Below are 20,613 nucleotides of genomic sequence, written 5' to 3' on the forward strand. Positions count from 1 at the left end.
AGCTTTTTGTTTAAGGTGGCAAAAAGTTGAACGCACAGCGAGGAGATAGGATTTGCTTTCGGTTCTACAAACAGACACTAGGGGGTGCTACAAGCAAGCCAAAACTGCCTCGTCCCACTTTAATGCCACTTGCAACTAAATGTTTTAAGGGATTGTAGAACGATTCTCAGAAAGTCACAGAAACAATCGTAAATTAAGTAGACAAAGACTCATGCAGAGTAATTAGCTCCTCATCAATAAAAAACTAAAGCAGTGCAGGTGGCTGTTCAGTTTAAAGATTCACATCGTTTTCAACCCTGAAGAGGTTGAGTATGCTAGTCGTCAAACTGAAGGTTAGTCCTTTGACGCTATTCCAAACAGCAGCATTAGCCCTGGCTAGAAGGACAGCTCTGCCTAACAGATTCTTCACTTCTGCAATCACAGAGAGCAACAAACAGGCTGCAAGTCTCGCACAATAAGGGGACTGCTCAGCGTGCAGAGGTGCTGCTGCTGGTTTCTAATATAAAAATTCTGCAAGCACAACAACGTGTCAAAGCCAAAGCCTTTTACTTCTAACGAGGGGAGGGATACAAAGCCACTGACAGCTTCTTCGCCGCTAGGTCACCATGCATTAGAAACAAAAGAAATGTCTAACGCTTTGTGTTACAGCTCTCGTTAGGATGATGGTTTGTAGATGTCCTGCAGGATTCTGCAGCTTGTCCTCACTGACAGAGAAGGCTGAGATGCCGTTTTCTGGATGACCTCTATTGATCCCGTGTCCATTAAGATTGCTTTCTTTAGGTGGGCCTTCACGTTGACAATCTCTATTTTATTAAAAAAATAAAAATAAAACATGAAGCACTTTCTTTTTCATCAGTCTGCAAAGGTGAAAAATTTGATACATTTTGAAAACAAAAGAGGTCATTAAGTTTGGTTAAATAATTTGGGTGCAACTGAGTCATTTTGATGGAGGTCAGCATGCAGAATTTTTCAGAGTCACATCCTCATTTGACTCTGGCGTCAACGCGTCTCCCTCTCTGAGTTTCCTCTCCTCTGATTTATTTTCCTGGTTTTCATCCCTCTGCAGAAATGCTGATTTAACTCTTTCTCTCTCTCTCGAGGGAGCACCGTAACTATCGTCCTGTAAAATCTGTTTTCTTTGCAGGCGTCTTCACTGCACCAGGAACTACATCCACATGCACCTGTTTGTGTCTTTCATGCTGCGAGCCGTCAGCATCTTTGTCAAGGACAAAGTTGTTTATTCAAGTGCCGGATTGCAAGACTTTGACTCAGCACTGCTGGACAACGTGAAAACAGTCAGTGTTGCATCACTGGACAAGTCTCAGTATGTAAGTGATCATGCTGTACTTCTCTCTTATTATACACTAAAATTGTAATAGATACAATATCTGGTTCTGTGCATCCTCAAAAAGCATCACACTCTCTCCAAAACACACAAGAGAAGCTGTGACAATAACATGATGCAAAATAAAACAGAAAATGAATCAGACTTGTTAACTGATTTCATTAACTCATCAAAAAATCCCTGCTAACACGAATCCATTCACGTATTTGCCATTGATATTTCTTGTTGACCTTTTTAAGCACTGCTTAATTCCTGCAAGCAGCATGTATTAATGTACTGTAAGCATTTTACCCAACATAATTAGAGTTATTGACATTAGCAGGGGATCTGCATTGTGAATGCAATCAGCCAGAGGTTAGTTTTTTATTTTTATTTTAAAAATCACACACTCACACAACTTACTTTGTTATGAATTTGCTAAAAATAAAAATAGTATAACTAGCAAATCCAAAGGCTCTCAAATGAAGGCAACTGACCTTCTTTAGTTTCTTGAAGATGTTTTGGTTCTCACCCGAGGAACTTTGTCTGACTGGGATATGCTTAACAAGCAGAACCTACATATGAATACCCCTCCTCCCTGCCCCTGAGTAGTCACTGACTACGTTTACATGCAGCCAGTATCCGGGTTATGATCGGGTTAAGGTCGGTATTCGGGTTACAGAGTTGATCAGAATAACCCGTTTACAAGCATAAATAGAAAGAGTTACCTCTAACTTGCATAACCCGATATAAATGCGGACGTTGGGGTAGTGTCAGGACGTATGGACTACGTCCAGACGCAATATGCGTCATTTCCGGTTCTTCTTGTTCCGGTATCCGTGAAAACAACAACATGTTTCCCAGTTCGGAAGAGATAGCGACCGCGTTTGTTTGCGCTTTAGTTTCCTCATCACTCCAAAAGTGTGGTGCTGTGCCGCGACTCGCCATGTTGCTCCCAACTTGTTGTTTACTTCCGGTGTTCTGGTGCATACAAGACGTCTCGCTACTCAAAAGATCAAGATTCCTTGCGAACAGAGCATGTGCAGAACACACGCTTTGATGGGGATATCCCGTTATGCGTTTACACGACCAAACATTCGGGTTAGAAAAGGGTTACCCCAGGTGTAGTAACCGGGTTTTTAAAAACCCGGTTATGAGCATATCCGGGTTTTTGGCGGTGTTTACATGGACCTGCGGAACCGGGTTATTGTGAATATTCAGGTTTTAAAAGTGTTACTGGCTGCATGTAAACACACTCATTGAAGACGTTAGCTTCTATTGTGTGGGAATTGTTCTATTGATTAGATACAGGAGGGTGTGGCCTAGATTGAAACTGTTTTGGAATGAGGTTCAGAGCTGCAATATAGGCAGTGAAACAGAGAAGATAGATGGTTTGGAGTAAAGGAAGCTATGGTAAATGGCCTGCATTTGTATAGCGCCATCTTAGGGTTTTACAACCCCCCCCCCCCCCAAAAAGGCGCTTCACAAGACAATCATTTATTCACCCATTCTTCCACACATTCACACACTTGTGGTGATGAGCTATGTTGTAGCCACAGCTGCCCCGGGGCACACTGACAGAGGCAGGGCCTGCCATACACCAGCAGGCGAGGCAGATTAAGTGTCTTGCCCAAGGACACAACAGCAGCATTCTCAGGTTGAATTGGATTGAACCTGCAACCTTTCGATTACTGGACAACCCACTCTACCTCCTTAGCTACTGCTGGTCCCTATCTATGTCAAATGTGAAAAACCTATAGAAGAGGAGGGTTCAGGTCTAATCTTTCCAGCTCCCATAATGCACCTCTAACCCTAATTCCAAAACACTTTCAGTCTAGGTCACACCCCCCGCCTTCTAATCAATACTGCCATTATAACACAATAGCACCAAACATCAACACCTCATCAGGATGTAGGGAGGTGGGGTATTCAAATGTAGTTTCAGCCCGTTAAACTACAACAGACAGCTAAAATTTATAAGCTTTACTCTCCGATATTCCAGTCAGACTTGGAAAAGCTCCTCGGATGAGAAGCGAAACGTCTTCAAGAAACCAAAGAAGTCCAGTTGCCTTCATTTGAACCCTTTTGGATTACCATGACCTGGATGACTGAAAACCTTCACCAGCAGTGTAACTAGGAATTTACACAGGTCAGCTGACCAGAGATTACTAACTGTGCCTAGGTACAGCCTGAAGTCTCGTGGTAGTCGAGCTTTTTCAGTACTTGGACCAAGTCTCTGGAATGAGCTGCCAGCCGATGTAAAACAGGCCAAGTCATTAGAAACCTTTAAAGGAAGACTGAAAACACATCTGTTCTCGCTGGCTTTTGGACGTTGAAGTTGGGGGAAGTAGGCCGGATATGGACTGTGAACTGGCACTCAGGTTTTTGTACTGTATTTTAAAATGGATTTCTTATTGTATTTTTATAGGATTTATTACAGTTTTTTACAGGGATTTTTTAGTGTATTTTAATGGATTTATTAATGTATTTTAATGGTCATATCTCTGTCCTATTGTGTGGCATTTTATTGATGTACAGCGCTTTGTTTGTCCATTCTGGCCATGTGAAAGCGCTCTATAAATAAAGTTGATTTGATTTGATAAATAAACAAACAAATAAATAAACAAACAAACAAATAAATAAACAAATAAGCAAACAAATAAACAAATAAAACATTTTGCACATAGCAATCTTAACATTTGGAGCACATATTTTAAGTAACCTTGGGTGAATGTTTCTCAGCTGCATTTTAGTCACATCCTACCCTCACCACGCCCACTTACTGCCATAAATAGTCAATGCAACGTGCCTTGTGGATCTCATGCAAATACATAAGCCGGCTGTTGCAGAGCTCCTCCAATGACATGGCGACCGTAGATCAAGGCAGATCAAGAAAGCGCAATTTCACAGAAGCAGAAATTCAGAAACTTGTAGGTGAGGTGGAGAAATGAAAGGAAGTGCTTTTGCAAAACAAATAAGAGAAAATCCACGGGGTGGCACAGCGTTGCTGAAGCCGTCAATGTTGTGAGTTCTTCAGAGAGATCTGTGGCGGATATAAAAACATGGTCCAATCGGGATTCAATCCCCAGACTCCCGGGTGAAAATCACGCACGCTAACCAGTCACCCAAACAGAGATCTCCCCTGTTGAAGTAGCCAGGGCGCATGATCAATCGGGTCACAGTGACAGGACACACACTGTCACAGACACATGACATTCTGTCTCAATATGTCCCCCTGCTGATATTCTGCATTCTGTATTCTGCGCTTCAGGCTGTGTGTGTGTGTTTGTGTGTGTGTGTGTGCACGCACGTGCACATGTGTGTACGCGCATGTGTGGACGGTCTTGTTCTGTGTGAAAACGAAGCGGTACAAGTGATAATGCTGCAGGATTTCATAATTTTATCCTTCTCAGCAGCAGCACTGCAGGTGCTCTCCACGTCCAAAATATGCGTAAGCCAGGTCCTTAGTCAACTTAAAGTTGTGCACATTTTTGCGCCAAGTTTTCTTTCATAAATCCCAAAGTTTGCGTGGAAAGTTGCTTACACAGTTTTCCAACCCCGTTTTGTGTGTAAGCAAGCTTTATAAATGAGGCCCCAGAGCTTTGAATCTTTGCCTTTTGAGATGTTTCTAAATGGAAAAGTAAAAATGCTGAGTCATCTAAATAAAAATGTTTGATTTCTGGAAAACCTGAATGGAATCTTACTTTTTCCTGATTTAAAAGTTTTTTTTTAAATTGATGCTTTGCACTTTTCATATGGTAGATTTCCTTATTTTCACCAACATACAGTATTTATTCCTTACTTTAATCAATTCCCAGTTTCATATTTCATAGAAACTCCTGGAAAAACATTTTTCCTTTAAATCTGAACACAACGTGGAGCCCAACTCTGCAATGTCAGCATTTCACACAACAATGATAAAATAACAAAAAGTAAGCAAAGCACAGTTTAAAGTGGGACCTTTGCATTTATTATTTGAATAAAAACAAGTTAAGACACTTTGCAGCGCTGTGTTGATTTATTCCTTGAACCTATAGAATTATGTTGCTTTGTGTGATTTTTATACAAATACACAAAACAAACTTATTTAAATGCAAACGGTAAACATCAGAAACGGGAAAACAGATGGCTGCTCCTTCATGTAACCAAGCGAATAAATCAGCATTAAAGCTCAGGTTCACATCATTATGTAAATCTTTTTATTCTTTTTTTCTTACCAGTGATCATTTTCACATCACAGTATAATGTGGAAACGACAAACGCTGATAGTATAAAAACCAACAGGTCTATTTCTGCAGCAGTCAGTCTCTATGGCAGCGGGTTCGTGTGAAAAGCTTCAGCTGTGTGTCTTCACCTTAGGGAATACGTGTCTGTGGCTACTGAGTATTTATTCGTTGATGTATTTTATCACCTCTGCATCAAATCTCTTCCTGCAAGCTTAAACATTTCCACTGGGACCAAGAGCTCAATGGAGGGCTTACATAGCCTCTGTGACTAGGGAATGACTTGGGATCACTCGGTAGGAGCTGGAGAGCGGTTTAATCACACAATCTGTGTATGACTATGGTGGCAAATAAATGCCTCTCCATAAGCTACAATCAAAACACATTCTGTTGACTCCTCCATCCATATCTTTAAATTCCTCCGCTCAAATTAGCGTTTTTATCTACTTTTAAATTTTCATCACTTGGAGTCACATATTCGCTTCATATTTAGTCTTTTATTAGATCAAAGCATTTTCTGGTTGAGCTAGTGTATTTATGTACACTTCTATGCAAATGCACACAGCATTTTTCTAATAAATGCCATCAGATCTTTCCTCCTTCACGACACCTGTGGTGCAGAAAAACCTTATGAAATACAAAAGGTTAGAACGGGTCAACACAAAGGTAAAAAAACAACTTCGGCAGGATAAAACAGACCTAAGTGGGACATGACAAGTGTGAATGCTCTACTCTTAGATCGGATGCAAGGTGACCGTGCTGCTCTTCATCTACTTCCTGGCCACAAACTACTACTGGATCCTGGTTGAAGGTCTCTACCTGCACAGTCTCATCTTCATGGCATTTCGATCAGATTCCAAATACCTCTGGGGCTTCATACTCATAGGATGGGGTAAGAAATGGAAGTCTGAAGCACTCTTTACATCACGTGAACGCCACACGGCCCTACGGAAGCATAGCGCTGCCACCCACGCAAAATAAATTTTGAGCATTATTATATTATAACATCTTAACTTTATTATTCTAATACAAATTTCACGTTCTTACAACATGTTATCACGTTTGTGCCAAATGTTGTTATGTTCTTACAATGTTTTTGTGTCAAAACTTCAGTGTGAAGTTTTTTATTTTGCACCTTTAAAGAAAACCTCACCTGAGTGCTCAACCTATATTGTTTATACAATATAAATATTGATATTATTTTCTATACCCGCTTAGGGTTGCGGGGCAAATATGAGCATTTAATTGTAAAAAATTTATACTATATTGTACAAATGGGAAAGTTATATTGTTGGAACAATAAATCAATGTTATGTCATTGATATCACTCTAATTTCATGTTGCGTGGGTGGCAGCTCTATGCTTCCCTACTTATTCTCCAATCACCTAAAAATCCCAGCGACTGTATTATTTCTGAGATTTGGGAGAAAGTTGGACTAACACAAAATTAATTACATTTATTAAAGTTATAATAATGGAAAATTTATTTTTTCATAAATTTTAGGGCAGGTTTTAATAGGATAAAGAGACTAAAAGTAAAAGCGACAATGTTCTCTTTTTGTGTTTTTGTTCCCATTTTTTGTTTGTAGCCATTTCCTGTCAGCCACATGTTTTTGTTTTCAGTTCCTTTTATAATATTTTTTATTATTCTCCCTTCCTCAGCGGTACTTTATATTTGGTAAATAAAAGTGAATAATTTCATCATCCACCTGCCTCTGAGGCCTTGCATGCATTTGGATCCCTCCATCATTTTGCCTAGACAGGTTTTTGTAATGAAAAAAATTTAAATTCGTTCTTTTTTTGTTCTTATTTGCATGTAGAGTATTAACACATGCGCATCTGAGCTGCGAGCAAACATTTTCCCACATTTTGGTAGTGTTATTCAGCTGACATGATGAAATATGCTATAAGGGGAACCGTCTCGCGGTGTGGAAAACCTCTTCGACAAGAAACCTTTATAGAAATCATCACCTTAAACATACTATAAACACCATCAGTATATTCAAATGTCAAGAGTCATTTATATCTAAAAGCGTGCTGAAAATTAGTTATTTAGACACAAAGGTGCCAAAAACGGCTTTAAATTTAAACATTAATCGCGTGTTAAGGCTGAAACACTTAGAGCCTTAAAGAAGTGCCAAACCTGAGTGACATAAATACTCATGATCGATAAGATCACAATTACGTCCCTGAACTCGGCCTCGTCTCTCACACTGTCATTATGATCTTTTCTCAATTTTCCCTTTGGAGGTAGAGATAAGATAAACGGCTTAAATTAAACATCTCTCACTTGCAGAACGTATACTGAAAGGCGGAGGAGCACTTATCAGTCCATTAAAGCTTCACTCAACAGTTATGTTCACTGTAATGAAGCTGCTACGTTTAGGCAGCCCCCTGAGAAGATGACGGTAAGGATTTAGCTTCAGTCAGACTCTCATCGCTTCAGCTTCCTTGACTTTGTTAAAGCAGCTGAATGTTCAAACTCATAAAATGTGATTTATTCTGCATTGTTAGCATTCGTGTTATGGATTTTGGAAACAATGCCTTTTTTAACCCTCAGCTGATCACACTGTAGTTTTTACAACTTAAAAAAATATTTTTGGGATAAATCCTCTTTAACAAAAGTTATTGGTAAACGGACATCAAACCAAAACTGCATGTAATAATCAGCGCCTTGTTTTTAAAGGTGTGGGAAACCCATTTAATCGACACATTTGCAGTGCTCTCTGGTAGGAATAAATGCCTTGTAAGACATACTCAGGATAATGCGAACAGTTAGCTTCTGCTAGCCAAGACATTTTCTGTTGTAAGTAAGTAAGTAAGTAAGTAAAAGTTTATTTATAGAGCGCCTTTCACAGATATAAATCACAAAGCACTGTACAACATGATAAAGATCAGGGCAAATACCTCTAACCAATAAAAACATCAGAAAAACAATAGCAGTGATAAACGTAGAAAATTAAATCATGAGTATAAACAAAGTGAAGGTGTGAACCTGAACAAAGCCATCTTTTTGAAACATTTAGGGAGGGAACGCCTGGATGAAAAGGTGAGTTTTTAGATGATTTTTAAAGACCTCTACAGTGTTAGAGAGACGGAGATTTGAAGGTAGACTGTTCCAAAGTCTGGGTGCAATATTCTGAAAGGCCCTGTTCCCTTTGGTTTTCAGTCTGGTTCGAGGAACAGCCAGGAGGTTTTCAGATGTGGATCTAAGGTTCCGGGAGGTGGTGTGTGGGGATTAAAGCTCAGATAGGTAGCTTGGAGCCTGGTTGTTAAGAGCTCTATAGGTCAGGACTAAAACTTTAAACTGTATTCTATATTCTACCGGGAGCCAGTGGAGGGACTGTAAAACTGGGGTGATGTGAGCTCGTCTGCTGGATTTGGTTAGGAGTCTGGCTGCTGCATTTTGGAAGGCTTGAAGGCATGAGAGGGAGGTTTTGCTGAGACCAGTAAAAAGAGCGTTACAGTAGTCTAAGCATGATGACACAAAGGCATGGATGATTTTTTCCAGATCTGCAGTAGAAACCAGTTTACGGACTTTTGAAATGTTGTCTCCTGGACGCATGGTTGAAAAGCAATGTCTGAATTTCATTGGTTAAATTTCATAGAATTTTTATTTATTATCTTTTGTCAACAACTACTTTTTGTTGAAGCTTGGATTCAGGAGGAGTAATGCGGTTTTTGTCCTGACCGTGGAACACCGGACCCACTCTATACCCTTAGGGAGATCCTGGAGGGTGTGTGGGAATTTGCCCAACCAATTTGTGTTTTGTGGATATGGAGAAGGCGCCTTGGCGTGTTAACCCAGGAGGTCCTGGGGTCCCTCTGCAAGGAGTTTGCATGTTCCCCTTGTGCATGCGTGGGTTCCCTCTGGGTACGCTGGCTTCCTCCCACATTCCAAAAACATGACTGTCAGGTTGATTGGATTCTCTCTTGTCCTTAGGTGTGTGTGTGTGTGTATGGTTGTTTGTCCTGTGTGTCTTTGTGTTGCCCTGCGATGAACCAGCAGTCTGTCCAGGGTGTACCCCGCCTGTTAGCCCGAAGACAGCTGGAGATAGGCACCAACACCCCCGCGACCTGGCGTGGAAATGCGGGTTAAGAAAATGGATGAATGGCTGGATAGACTAAAATAAGATAACATATATAAAAACTAGGCTTTACATTTAGAAGCTTTTGCAGTGTAAAACCTGTTGTTTTCCACCCCCAACTCCTCCAAACCAACTTCTACCCCCCTCTAACATGAGAGCCAGAGATTTTTATCAATGAAAACTACTCACAGGGCAGTCATTCATACTAGAGACCATGGCAGATAAAAACAAACAAAGCAACAAACAAAAAAACAATGAATGAGACCTTTGAACAGCACATGCTGATCTGCAGGAAATAAAAAAAATATGATTTTGGTTTCAACAAATCCACACTTTCCTGATCACCTCTTGCACTGAAGGTCCAACTATACTATTTGCAGGGAAAATGCAAATACACAACACTTATAGTTAACAGACGTTTGATACAAAAATAATTAAATGACAATGCATTTTTAGATAGGTCCTGGTGTTGTCCTCTGAGATGCTTGAACCAGTTTTTGCTTCTTATATCCTGATTTTCATCACATGTAATTAACCTTACAAAGCAAAAAAATAAAATAAAATAACAAAAAACAGTTAAAAACGAATACTTCTTTGCTAAGTTAAGTTTGTGTAACAACTGACTTTTCTAAATACACAGTAGGTGTGAATTTGTTGCATCCTCTGCAGGCAAGAGCAACACGCTTGTCTTTGAACAAAGAGCGGATCCCGTTGTGTAATTCTGACAATCTACAGGAGAGGAACACAAAATCCTCTCAGGGACAGAGAACTCCATCCTCACTTTGCCTCATCTGGAAGTAAAAATGTTGAAATTGCTGCTTCTCCTCAGATGTGACAGGTGCCGAGGCTGGTGGATGGGGTAATTATGTGTGTAGTACACGCAGCCAGTTTGTGAGGATTGTTGAAAACAAATGTCTTACACACTCAAAAACATTCAAACTCCCAAATTTCAGTTGCTTTCATTTATAAAAATAACAAAAAAAAATGCTAAACCCTCACAAGTGTTTCTGTTGAGACAAACTTGTATTGTTCATTTAAATTTCCACATAAAAAGAAGAGTTGCATCAGATAACATTTCTCTGACTTACATCTCGCTCTTTTACGTGATTGCAGGTGTTCCAGCTGTTTTCGTGGCGTTATGGGCAGTTGTCAGGTTGACGCTGGCAGATGCAAGGTACGATGACTCATGCATTAAAATAATTAAAAGGCGCTAAAAATGTATCTCTTATATAGATTAAATGAGACTGAGTGATTTGTGGCTAATTGTTGAGACATCTGAGTCATTGGTGAAATCTTATTAAACATAAATAATTTAATCTGCCACACAATTATGAATAAAAGCAACAGGTGGAAGCCTCGGAGGCAAGTGTTGTCAAAAGTTTCATCCACGTTTAATTGGCAAAAACACCAAAGGTCTGCTGGGAAAAAAAACATGAAACTGCAGCTAATTTCTGCTGAGGATTAAATAATTTGTTTATTTTTTATGTGTGTTGTGGACCGTTGATGCAAAATAAATACTTTTTTTTCAGTTTTATTATCACATAATTCAGTTATTTGTCAAATTACTATTTATTTCTTCAGTTTTCTTATTTTTTCTGTTTTTGTATCAGATGCTGGGAGTTAAGTGCTGGCAACATTAAATGGATTTACCAGGTACCCATCTTGACAGCAATAGGGGTAAGCACTTTAAAAACAAGTCATTTTTTAATATAATTGTTTAAAAGTTTGACCTTTTTCATTATACCTTCAAATCAGATTAACGTGATGAGGAAAATACTCTAATAATGAGTCTTTTTGGTATTGAGAGCATTAAGTGTCTTATTTTTCATTTAATGGTGCAAAGTAGCACTCTCGTGTTTATTCTGGGTCAGAATTGCAGATTCTTCTTGATGACTTAAACTATCAGCAAACTGTGGATTTTGTTGTTTTTCTGAAAGATGTCCAGAACACAAAAGGTAGCCCTGAAGGCAGCACCTTGTTTTAAAAGTGTTATTTCATTCTGTGCTTTAATACTGCATCACAGACCTTGCTTTAGGCTTTTTATTGTTGACACAACTTTCCCAGCGTTCTTGATATTTAAGCTACTGATGAAAACATCCTTTCATGTGTCATGCTTCATTTTACCTTTCAGTTGCAATTTATTACATTGAATACTATTTTCTACCATTTTATTGGCCCTTTTCAAAGTAAAATATGCTGATTTGTTACTTCTGCATGAAAGAAAACTGCAGTCTTTTTACTTTTGTGCAGTCATGGTAAGGTACAGATGAGGGTTAGGACCACTGAATGTGCTGAACGTGAAAATACCCTCTTCTACCCCTATTTTCTGCATTGATCGCTCAGATTAGACAAAGCCACACAGACTGACGTCACACTGTACAGTAATCCCTCGTTTATCGCGGTAGATGCGTTCCAGACCTGGCCGCGATAGGTGAAAATCCGCGAAGTAGGGACTCCCAGCATGCCCCTCGCGGGAATTCCCTCAACGTCGCACCTACGTCACAAACCGCGGCTATAAACGGAAGTCGCGTTTCCAGCTCACCACTCAGTCATCGTTTCTTCAGATTCATGATCAGAGTTTCCAACCTACTGATCAATCCAACGAACTATCAGCTCATAGTAAGATATCTTACTTACTTCTGGAAAGCCCGGCATTTCCGTGTCACTTCGTTGACGCTCGAACGCTCGGGGGTTTCCTAGATCAGCCGGCGTTTCACCAACGCTATCACTTCCGCGTCTGTGAAACCACGCTCCCTACAAGAACTCCCGAATCCAGCCGACCTGTCTGACATACAGTACTATATTTAATTATCGTATGATCACATTCTCTTTTTGTGGGTAAAACTCAAGAAAAAAAAAATTTTACTTGGTTTTTTTAGTTTTATTACAAAAAGTGCATTTTATGATGAAATTGATGAAAAAAAAACAAGAATTTCGTGATATTTCGCATAGAAAAATACCGCGAATCTGTGAATCCCCCCTGAAAAATGCTCCAAAGAAAAATCCGCGAATCCGCGATGAACGAACCGCGAAGAAGCGAGGGATTACTGTAAATTAGTATTTGTGGACTGTCAGGTTTAAGCACCTAAGACACCATATAACAACACAACACAAGGAAGGAGACACAAAAGTCAGAATTCTGTTTAAGCTCGAGGAGAATGGAATAAGGCCACACCAACTCAGTTTCCACTGAGCCGACAGTTCCTCCAAACCATTCTGGCCTTTGAAATCCGAGCACCTCTTTGGGAGCTCCCTAGTTACATGCCTGAGAGCTGAGCTAAGGGAGGGGGGAAACACATCTCTCAGTCCTAAATTGCTACAAGTTTAAAACAGAGTATTCATTATTACACAAAGAACTTTCAGTGTCTAATCACACGACGAGTAGCAAACAGTTTGCACGAGTCAGCAATTGACAGAACAGCAGATCTCCACAGGTCATCCTTGGGTCACATTAGGTCAGATTTTAACACCCTTAAAGTCTCATGAGGGGACTTTACAATACAGCAACTGTTTAAGCATTCAAATGGTAAAATCATTGAGCATAAAACATGACAAATGAAACATTCTTTAACTGCAATGAAAGCATAAATGAAACAATCTTTACTTGTAATAAAAGCATAAAACATGAAAATTGAAAACATGAATAATAATTCTGTCATGGACTCACACATCTTGCCTCAGAATCGGGGAAGGCTGTTGTTGATTCAGCATCCAAGGGAGAACAGAGCACATCACAGCTAGTAGAAGCTAACTGTTAGCATTAGCAACTCCACCACACAGCAGAACTCCTCCAGACTTGTGTTATTTGTGGAGATAATCTGTGGTATAGTCATGTTGCTGTTTGCCAATCAGAGTCAAGATGTTCCAATATCATAAATATTAATGATCTTGACTCCAAATGCCAGTTTTCTCCCTTCCTTTTCCTCCGGCTAACTTCCACTTCCTGAAACAGGAGCGCCAGAGCTTTTTTCCCGACAGAGATTGATTCACAAGGCATTTATTCATGCAAATGAGTGGATGAGAGCTTTCATATGCAGACAGCATCAAGTCCAAAACAAGGAGATATAAAGAATGTTACGAACACAACTAACCTCAGAAAATCCTTAGACTTGATGAAGAACTTTCTGATTATCTCAGTTTTTAAATTCTCCTTTGTTTTTCAGCTTTTCCCTTCAGGCTTCTCCACAATGAATCAGCTTAGCTCACGTTTTATTGAAGAAGACAAAGTGGAAAAAATAAATAAATTATGAATCTGACTCATGTTTCCTGTTCAGAGGAATTATACAGACCAGGTGTTCAAAATAAAACTTCCTTCTGCTAAATATGCACACACTGTAAATAGATGATATGAAACAGACTGTGTGTAGGCAGATTAATCCCCTTGACATAAATGTTACATTTAAAATGATAAAATATGCACAGATACACAAAAACATTTTTATATGCATCAAAAACGGAGGTAAAACACCCACTGTTGTCAATAAATAATGTTAAAATTGTCTAAACTTTTATGCTTCTCATGACAAGAAGGAAAACAGAGATCTGTGAAGGATTAAAAGTCCTTCAGTATTTAAACGAGTTGTGAACTAATAAATGAATAAAAACGATGAAGTAAAAAACTTCTATTTAATGTCTTGCTAGGATGGCCACTTTCCCAAAAGCTTTGAGTTAATAAGCAAACTATGAATAAATTACACAGTTGTTGAACGGCCACTTCTGATTTGAGTCGTCTTCGCTTACGTGGGTCGACAACAAGCAGCGACTAGACACATCTCCTGCAGATGCTAATTACTGCCAGCATTTATGTAGAAAGACCAGTTGGGTTTTCCAGGTTATCCAAGGAAAGGCTGGAATATTTATGTTAAATGTGGTGAATTATCCTATAACAACAAACGGTTTCTAGCTTCGAGTCAAATGGAGCCTTTTTATTTTGCATTTCTATTTTCAGTTTCCTCTCACAGTCCAAAAACCTAGATGCTAAATTCACTGGAGACTGGTTTCATTGCATGCTAGACTTTTTTTTTGATAAACTGCTCTTATATAAAACATTTTACACCATTTTCATCAGTCACACTTTCGCCGTTGTTTCTTGGGGTTTATCCAAAGGTATTTCAACATGTACGGTTCTGTTGGAGACGTATGGTCACGTGCCGACTTCCTCAAATATTTATTTGTTTTTTATTATAACATTTATATAACTTTCAAGGATTGATGCTTGAGAGCTTTTTGATAGTGGTTAAAGCATTGTTTTTCAATTAATAACAGTTTTTGTGTTTTTCTTTCAGCTCAACTTCATTTTATTTGTGAATATTGTCCGAGTGCTGGCCACAAAGCTTAGAGAGACCAACGCAGGCAGATACGACACCAGAAAACAGTACAGGTTTGTAATTCCATTTTTGGCTCTTTTTTTATTGGAATTAGAAATCAGACACAGCAAGAACATACCAAAGAAGTACAGGTTTGTATAAGCATCCACTGGCTGGAGTTAGGCTTGGAAGAATGACCCGTTACTTCTGCCTTCATCAAATCAAATTCCAGATGGAGTCTCGGCTGGTTTTGTCACTTTCTTTGGTCCAGTTTGTCACAAAGGTTCAGTTTGATGACATGAAGCCGATGTCTTAAAACGGCTCTAATCTTAGCAAAAAAATGGATTCTCCCAAAAAATTTTATAAGCTCGTTTTAGACATCGTATCTTCTTTTTTTGCCCAAGAAGAATAAAAAAAGTCATATCTGCAAAACCAGCACCACTCTTAACCCGAATTAGTTGACTTTACTCCCAAATTGCGAGGAAACCCGTTGCCTTATACCACTTTAGTTTTTACACAGGCGGTGAGTAAATACGTTTAGTTTAACTAACAAGAAATTTTAAGTTTTTCCACTGGCTGAAACTAAATATTTTTAGTTTAACTAACATGGAATTTTAAGATTTTTGTCACAAACTCCTCCAGCTGACTCAATTTCCCAACATTCCCGCCACCAACGTGGCCGCCGACGTCATCACGCCGACACTATAAACGGAAGTGCCGGCGTTTCCTTCATTACTCTGTCATCGTTCTCACCAGACTTTGGATCGAGTTCTCAGGCTTACCAGCCTTCAAACCTTCAAACCTAACCTAAAGGATATAACCACGCTGTTTATCTCCATCACTCCGCGTCTGGGCAACAGACCTTCTCAGCCATGCTTCAGCTCTGCCACCAAACCTGACATTTTTACACAAGCTAAAACTGAATATTTATATTGCTTGAAATAAGATGATATGAAATGATTATATTGTTTTGAGAAAAAATTTCAGGCAAAGCTCTTTACGTTTTAACAAAAGTTCCAGGAAACAACAGTAATCCGTATTTTGCAATGACTCAATCAGGGTTCTCCTTCCATGGCAGAACAGAGACGTCCCTGCATTCAGAGCAGCTGCTTTCTCCGACAGACAACACGAACAAGGTTGTCAAAGTTTTATGCTTAATGCATTTTTAATATTGAATGCTGCATTAATTTCCTTGGACGTGCACGTGTTGAAAAGGTCTTCTTTTACTCACTCATGTGGAAACGTTATAGATTAACAGGGTGGCAAGAAAAGTGCAAGATTTTGGTTCATCAATATTTAAAGGCAGATTTTCTAAAAAGAACCTTTTATTTATTTATTCATCATGCACCGATTAATTATAACTTTCCTAACTACTACACTTTTTATGCCGAATGTGTTTCCCTAATAAAGTTCATGTCACAAGCCAAAGTCGCTGAAAGGACATTTTGTGACCCTGATTCTTAATTTGCGGTTTTAAAACTTTAACTTGTCCTCATTACATCGGCTGAACAACTCCACCCACAGATACATTTTCACATCTGCAATTATCCGTATTTCTCTCTCCCTGCTGGTGTTGGTGTCAGCGCAGAAAAAAAACACAATAATTACAGTGCATCATCCAGGAGGAGAGCTGTGTTGAATGCTGCAGCCGAGGACCTTTTATGCAGATGAGGTGAATAGTTTCTCCGAGCAGATGATGGTGATCAGCGGCGGTGAACTGGAGGCTATAGAAAGGCACCAGACATGACAGGTGTCATGGATTTTCTAAGTCTAAGAGCCTCAACAGAGATGAAGTGACTAACTTATTAATGATTAAAAACCATGAAACAAACAAGCCCAGCTTAAAAACCTCATTACTTATGATTAAACATAATTTATTAAATGATTAAGAAGCAGTAGCATAAGCACGATATATGATGGGATAAAATATCTTCTGATCTTTCAAGAGACCAAATGTTTATAAATCAGATTTCCAAACAAATGTTCCCATGAACTTTAAATCCCCCCCCCACGCAAAAAAAATATAACTATATGTATGGCTTAATGACGTAAAAACAAACTGAAAAGAACTCTTGAGCTAAAAAAAAGTTTCCTTTTGCACAGCAGGGAATTTCATTTGTCACATGCTGAAAATCCCAATTTTTTTGCACCAGAATCCTCGTCTCAAGATAAGAAATGTCAGCTTTGAAAAAAGTAAATCCAAATCTACTGCACATAAAATTAATTGGCTTCCAGTTGACCTGCCTACAGCAATTACGGTTCGTTTATTAAGTCCAACTCAAAATTTAACAAAACTATCTCAGTAAATCATTTTTCCAAAGATACAACGGTTAGGTTTAGGATTAGGTTCTACTTTCTTCTGCCATCCTTTAAGATAAATTATGACGTCTAATGCAAAAACCCTGCAGCATTATGCATAAACACCAACTTATGTTTGCATCTGTGCAGAAAATTGGCCAAGTCCACCCTGGTGCTGGTTCTGGTGTTTGGTATCCACTACATCATCTTTGTTGGGATGCCTCACACGTTTGAGGGACCGAGCTGGGAGATCCGCATGTACTGTGAACTCTTCTTCAACTCATTTCAGGTACTCTATGCAACATATAAAGACACTTGCTCTTGAGGTATTTGCACCGAAGAACGGAGTCATCCCTTCCAGAACCATTTTTCAGCTCTTCACCAGTTTGCATTTTTGCATGAACTGTCTGGCACTCATTCAACATCTTTCGATGGATATCTCCTTACTGCATGCTTTGACATCTGTAGGGTTTCGGATGACATCAGTGAGCAAGTGTGTATTAAAGCAGGCTGATTATATTTGTTCCGTCTGTTCTCGAACGCCAGTTTTGCGCCGCAAGCGTTGTTCCACAAACACTGATTATATTCACATCAGACTTGTCCATTTGGTTAATCAAGCAGTTTCTTCTGCTAATCAACAGGTGTCCTGCATACTGCCAGATTAGAAACACTTCACACAGATTCATGAAAGTCACAGAACAATTAAAAAGTCTCAAAAGAGAACACACCTGCAGCGCCAGGTTCTCAACACTTATCAACCCTCTTCTCAAATGGTAATCAATATGAAAGAGAGAATACTTTGTTCATGTTTGATGTTGCTGAAAACAGAGAGAACAATGTTTATTTCATTTTGCTGTTTTCAAACAAAAAGGTCATTTTAATGCGGCTCATTCCAGAAGAGATTTGCAGACGACAACCTAATGTATTCTGAAAAGGGAAAACAAAGCTGGCATCTATTGTTGGGAAATAAAAACATATCAGCAAAGATCATTCACATGGCGAATAAGAGTTACATAAAACAGGACTGCTGCATGTTTTCTCAATATGATGAGAACCAAATAGCTTAAAAAATATGTTTTTTCTCCTGATTGCATTTTCAAGAGCTGCAGTTTTATTTTGAGATTCATGCCTGCATTAAATTGATTCAAACCAAAGATTTGTGCAAGTGTGTTAGCAACATTATTATTATTGTTATTGTTATTATTATTATGCAACCTGGACGTAGAGTCACGTAAGTTCCTGATTCTCTTCTAGTCTTTGCAGGAGTGTGCACATATCTCCTCTGTTTGCAATCCCCTTCATAACAATCACAGAATCCCTCATTAAGTGTGCAAAACTACCCTTTCCCTGATCAGCAGCTGAAGACAGATTGCAGTGATTGTCTTTTTGTTTGCATGATACATTTTGGAAGACTCGTATTTGGCTGCAGCCTCACTCTTTGTAACCTTTATATTCTCCTTTCACAGAGCAGGACGGAGCCAGAATTAGCTCCTCTAAATGGTGACTGTCAGTGTCGGAGTTAATAAAACACGTTTTTATGCAGGAATGGAGCGCGATAATGAGATTACTGCACTTTTATGACTTGTGCGACAAACCAGGTAGTCTAATAGTGACTGTTTCCCACAGGAATGTCAGAATAGAGAAAAATAAATGGTTTTGCAAACGCTTCCACACCCGTGATCCAAACATCTTATAGCTCATTAGAAAGGCTTGCATCCTCTCATAATTTCATTTTGCAGCTGACATCCACCATGATTTTTAAAGAAAAACACATTCGCTCATCATCAAGCGCTGGCACAATCCATTAAAGCAAATAAAGGATGAAGGGGCGAAGCAGAGTCGTGTCAGGTGAAGATGTAAAATCCACAATCAGCACAGGATTAAAAATAGAAGCGTGAAACATCAGAGAAAAGCAGAGTGTAGGGCTGCAACTAACGATTATTTTCATAATCGATTAATCTGACGATTATTTTTTTCGATTAATCGATTAATCGGTTTGTTATTGTTTAGCTATTTAACCTATACAAGTGATGAATACATTTCAGTTAAGAAAAAGAAAAACATAAGAGAATTGTGCAGTTGACTGCAATCTATTTTATTGCACATGACCACAGTCAGCAGTGTAAAATGAGCTAAACAGTGCAAAATATCAGTCCAGAATAATTTTTTGGCATCAAAATATAAGAGGTAAATTCCATAAAAAATAATGTAGAATCTAGAATAGAGTTTGTAAGTGGTATGCATTGCTGGGGGGTGAGTGTCTTGTTCCCCATGTAGTTGTCCATCGTTGCTTGTTTTTTTCTGCATAAGAAACAAATAAACTGAATTAAGTACACATATAAAATAAAGCAGCACACACACTACAACACTAAATCAATATTACATTATTTGAATTAATTAACAATATACAGTGATCATTTATTTTGACAAAAATGTGTTGTGAGGCGTTTTACAGCGTTAGATAGTAAAACAGCCTCTTAATAGTTAAAAAAAGGACTTTCTGAATTTCTCCTGTATTTAAAAATTGAAAGCGTACAACTATGCCGCGTTATATTCACCTGGACACAGCTCGTCTGTATATTTTTCTCCGCGGAGTTGTCCTTTTTTGAATGAGGAACACAGTTATGGGTTTGTGCCGTTTTTCTCTTAACGAGAACATTCTTATAAACAGACGTGCTAAATTTGGCAAGCGCCACAACACGGAGGAGATTCACGATTGCATCTAGTCAATCAGAAGTAGAACACCGTAAACTGACGCGGCAAAAAAAAAAAAAAAAAAAAACATGTTTAACATCCACTATAACGAACTCAGCTAACACTAAGTCCCAAATGTGATCTGCGTTAGCTTGTTTATTTTCTGTTACTTACCGGACTTTCCTCTGCTGCATCAGCCCCCATGTTTTCATCTCAAATGTTCACTTAGGGACGTCGTGCTTCCGTCGTGCCATGGTTTTTGCATATTTTGTAGGTCACCGGTCTTTTCAAGGCATCTAGTGAAGTGCTCCCATACTCGTGAGGTTTTTGTCCGGGGTTTCTCTTGTTTTGTCGCTTCTATTTTTCTTCCGTATTTGTTGTTGATCCGCCATCTCTCACAGCAAGATGCGCGTCAGTAACGTGATACGTCATGAAAACCGAGGGCACTTATTGGCTAATTTCTTCTTCTACGGCCCCACTGGTAGATCAGTGGCTTATTACTGCCACACACTGGCGGCAAATTTAACAGATTGTAACCGATGTCAGATTGTGGTAAAAAATAGACTTTATGCGGTAAAATATGATTATTAAACAACTAATCGATGACTAAAAAAGTTGTTAACTATTTTAATAATCGATTATAATCGATTAAATCGATTAGTTGTTTCAGCTCTAGCAGA

General features: G+C 38.9%; 1 protein-coding gene and 1 long non-coding RNA gene across 2 annotated transcripts in view; one reads left to right on the plus strand and one right to left on the minus strand.

Moving 5' to 3' along the window:
• Window positions 1–20,613, plus strand: part of pth2ra (parathyroid hormone 2 receptor a) — a 51,294-nt gene that overhangs the window by 20,873 nt on the left and 9,808 nt on the right. The window contains exons 6-11 of the mRNA XM_015966744.3: window positions 1,145–1,328; window positions 6,286–6,439; window positions 10,749–10,809; window positions 11,246–11,312; window positions 14,921–15,015; window positions 17,390–17,528. Coding sequence (XP_015822230.1) covers window positions 1,145–1,328; window positions 6,286–6,439; window positions 10,749–10,809; window positions 11,246–11,312; window positions 14,921–15,015; window positions 17,390–17,528 — 700 coding nt within the window. The remainder of the gene's footprint in view (window positions 1–1,144; window positions 1,329–6,285; window positions 6,440–10,748; window positions 10,810–11,245; window positions 11,313–14,920; window positions 15,016–17,389; window positions 17,529–20,613) is intronic.
• On the minus strand, window positions 19,311–20,600 carry LOC129164968 (uncharacterized). Its single transcript, XR_008564443.2, has 2 exons — window positions 20,108–20,600; window positions 19,311–19,540 (listed from the first exon to the last, which is right to left on the minus strand). It is a non-coding gene; the product is annotated as an uncharacterized lncRNA (long non-coding RNA).

This window comes from Nothobranchius furzeri, chromosome 14 (assembly GCF_043380555.1).
Source record: "Nothobranchius furzeri strain GRZ-AD chromosome 14, NfurGRZ-RIMD1, whole genome shotgun sequence".
Taxonomy (NCBI): Eukaryota; Metazoa; Chordata; class Actinopteri; order Cyprinodontiformes; family Nothobranchiidae; genus Nothobranchius; species Nothobranchius furzeri.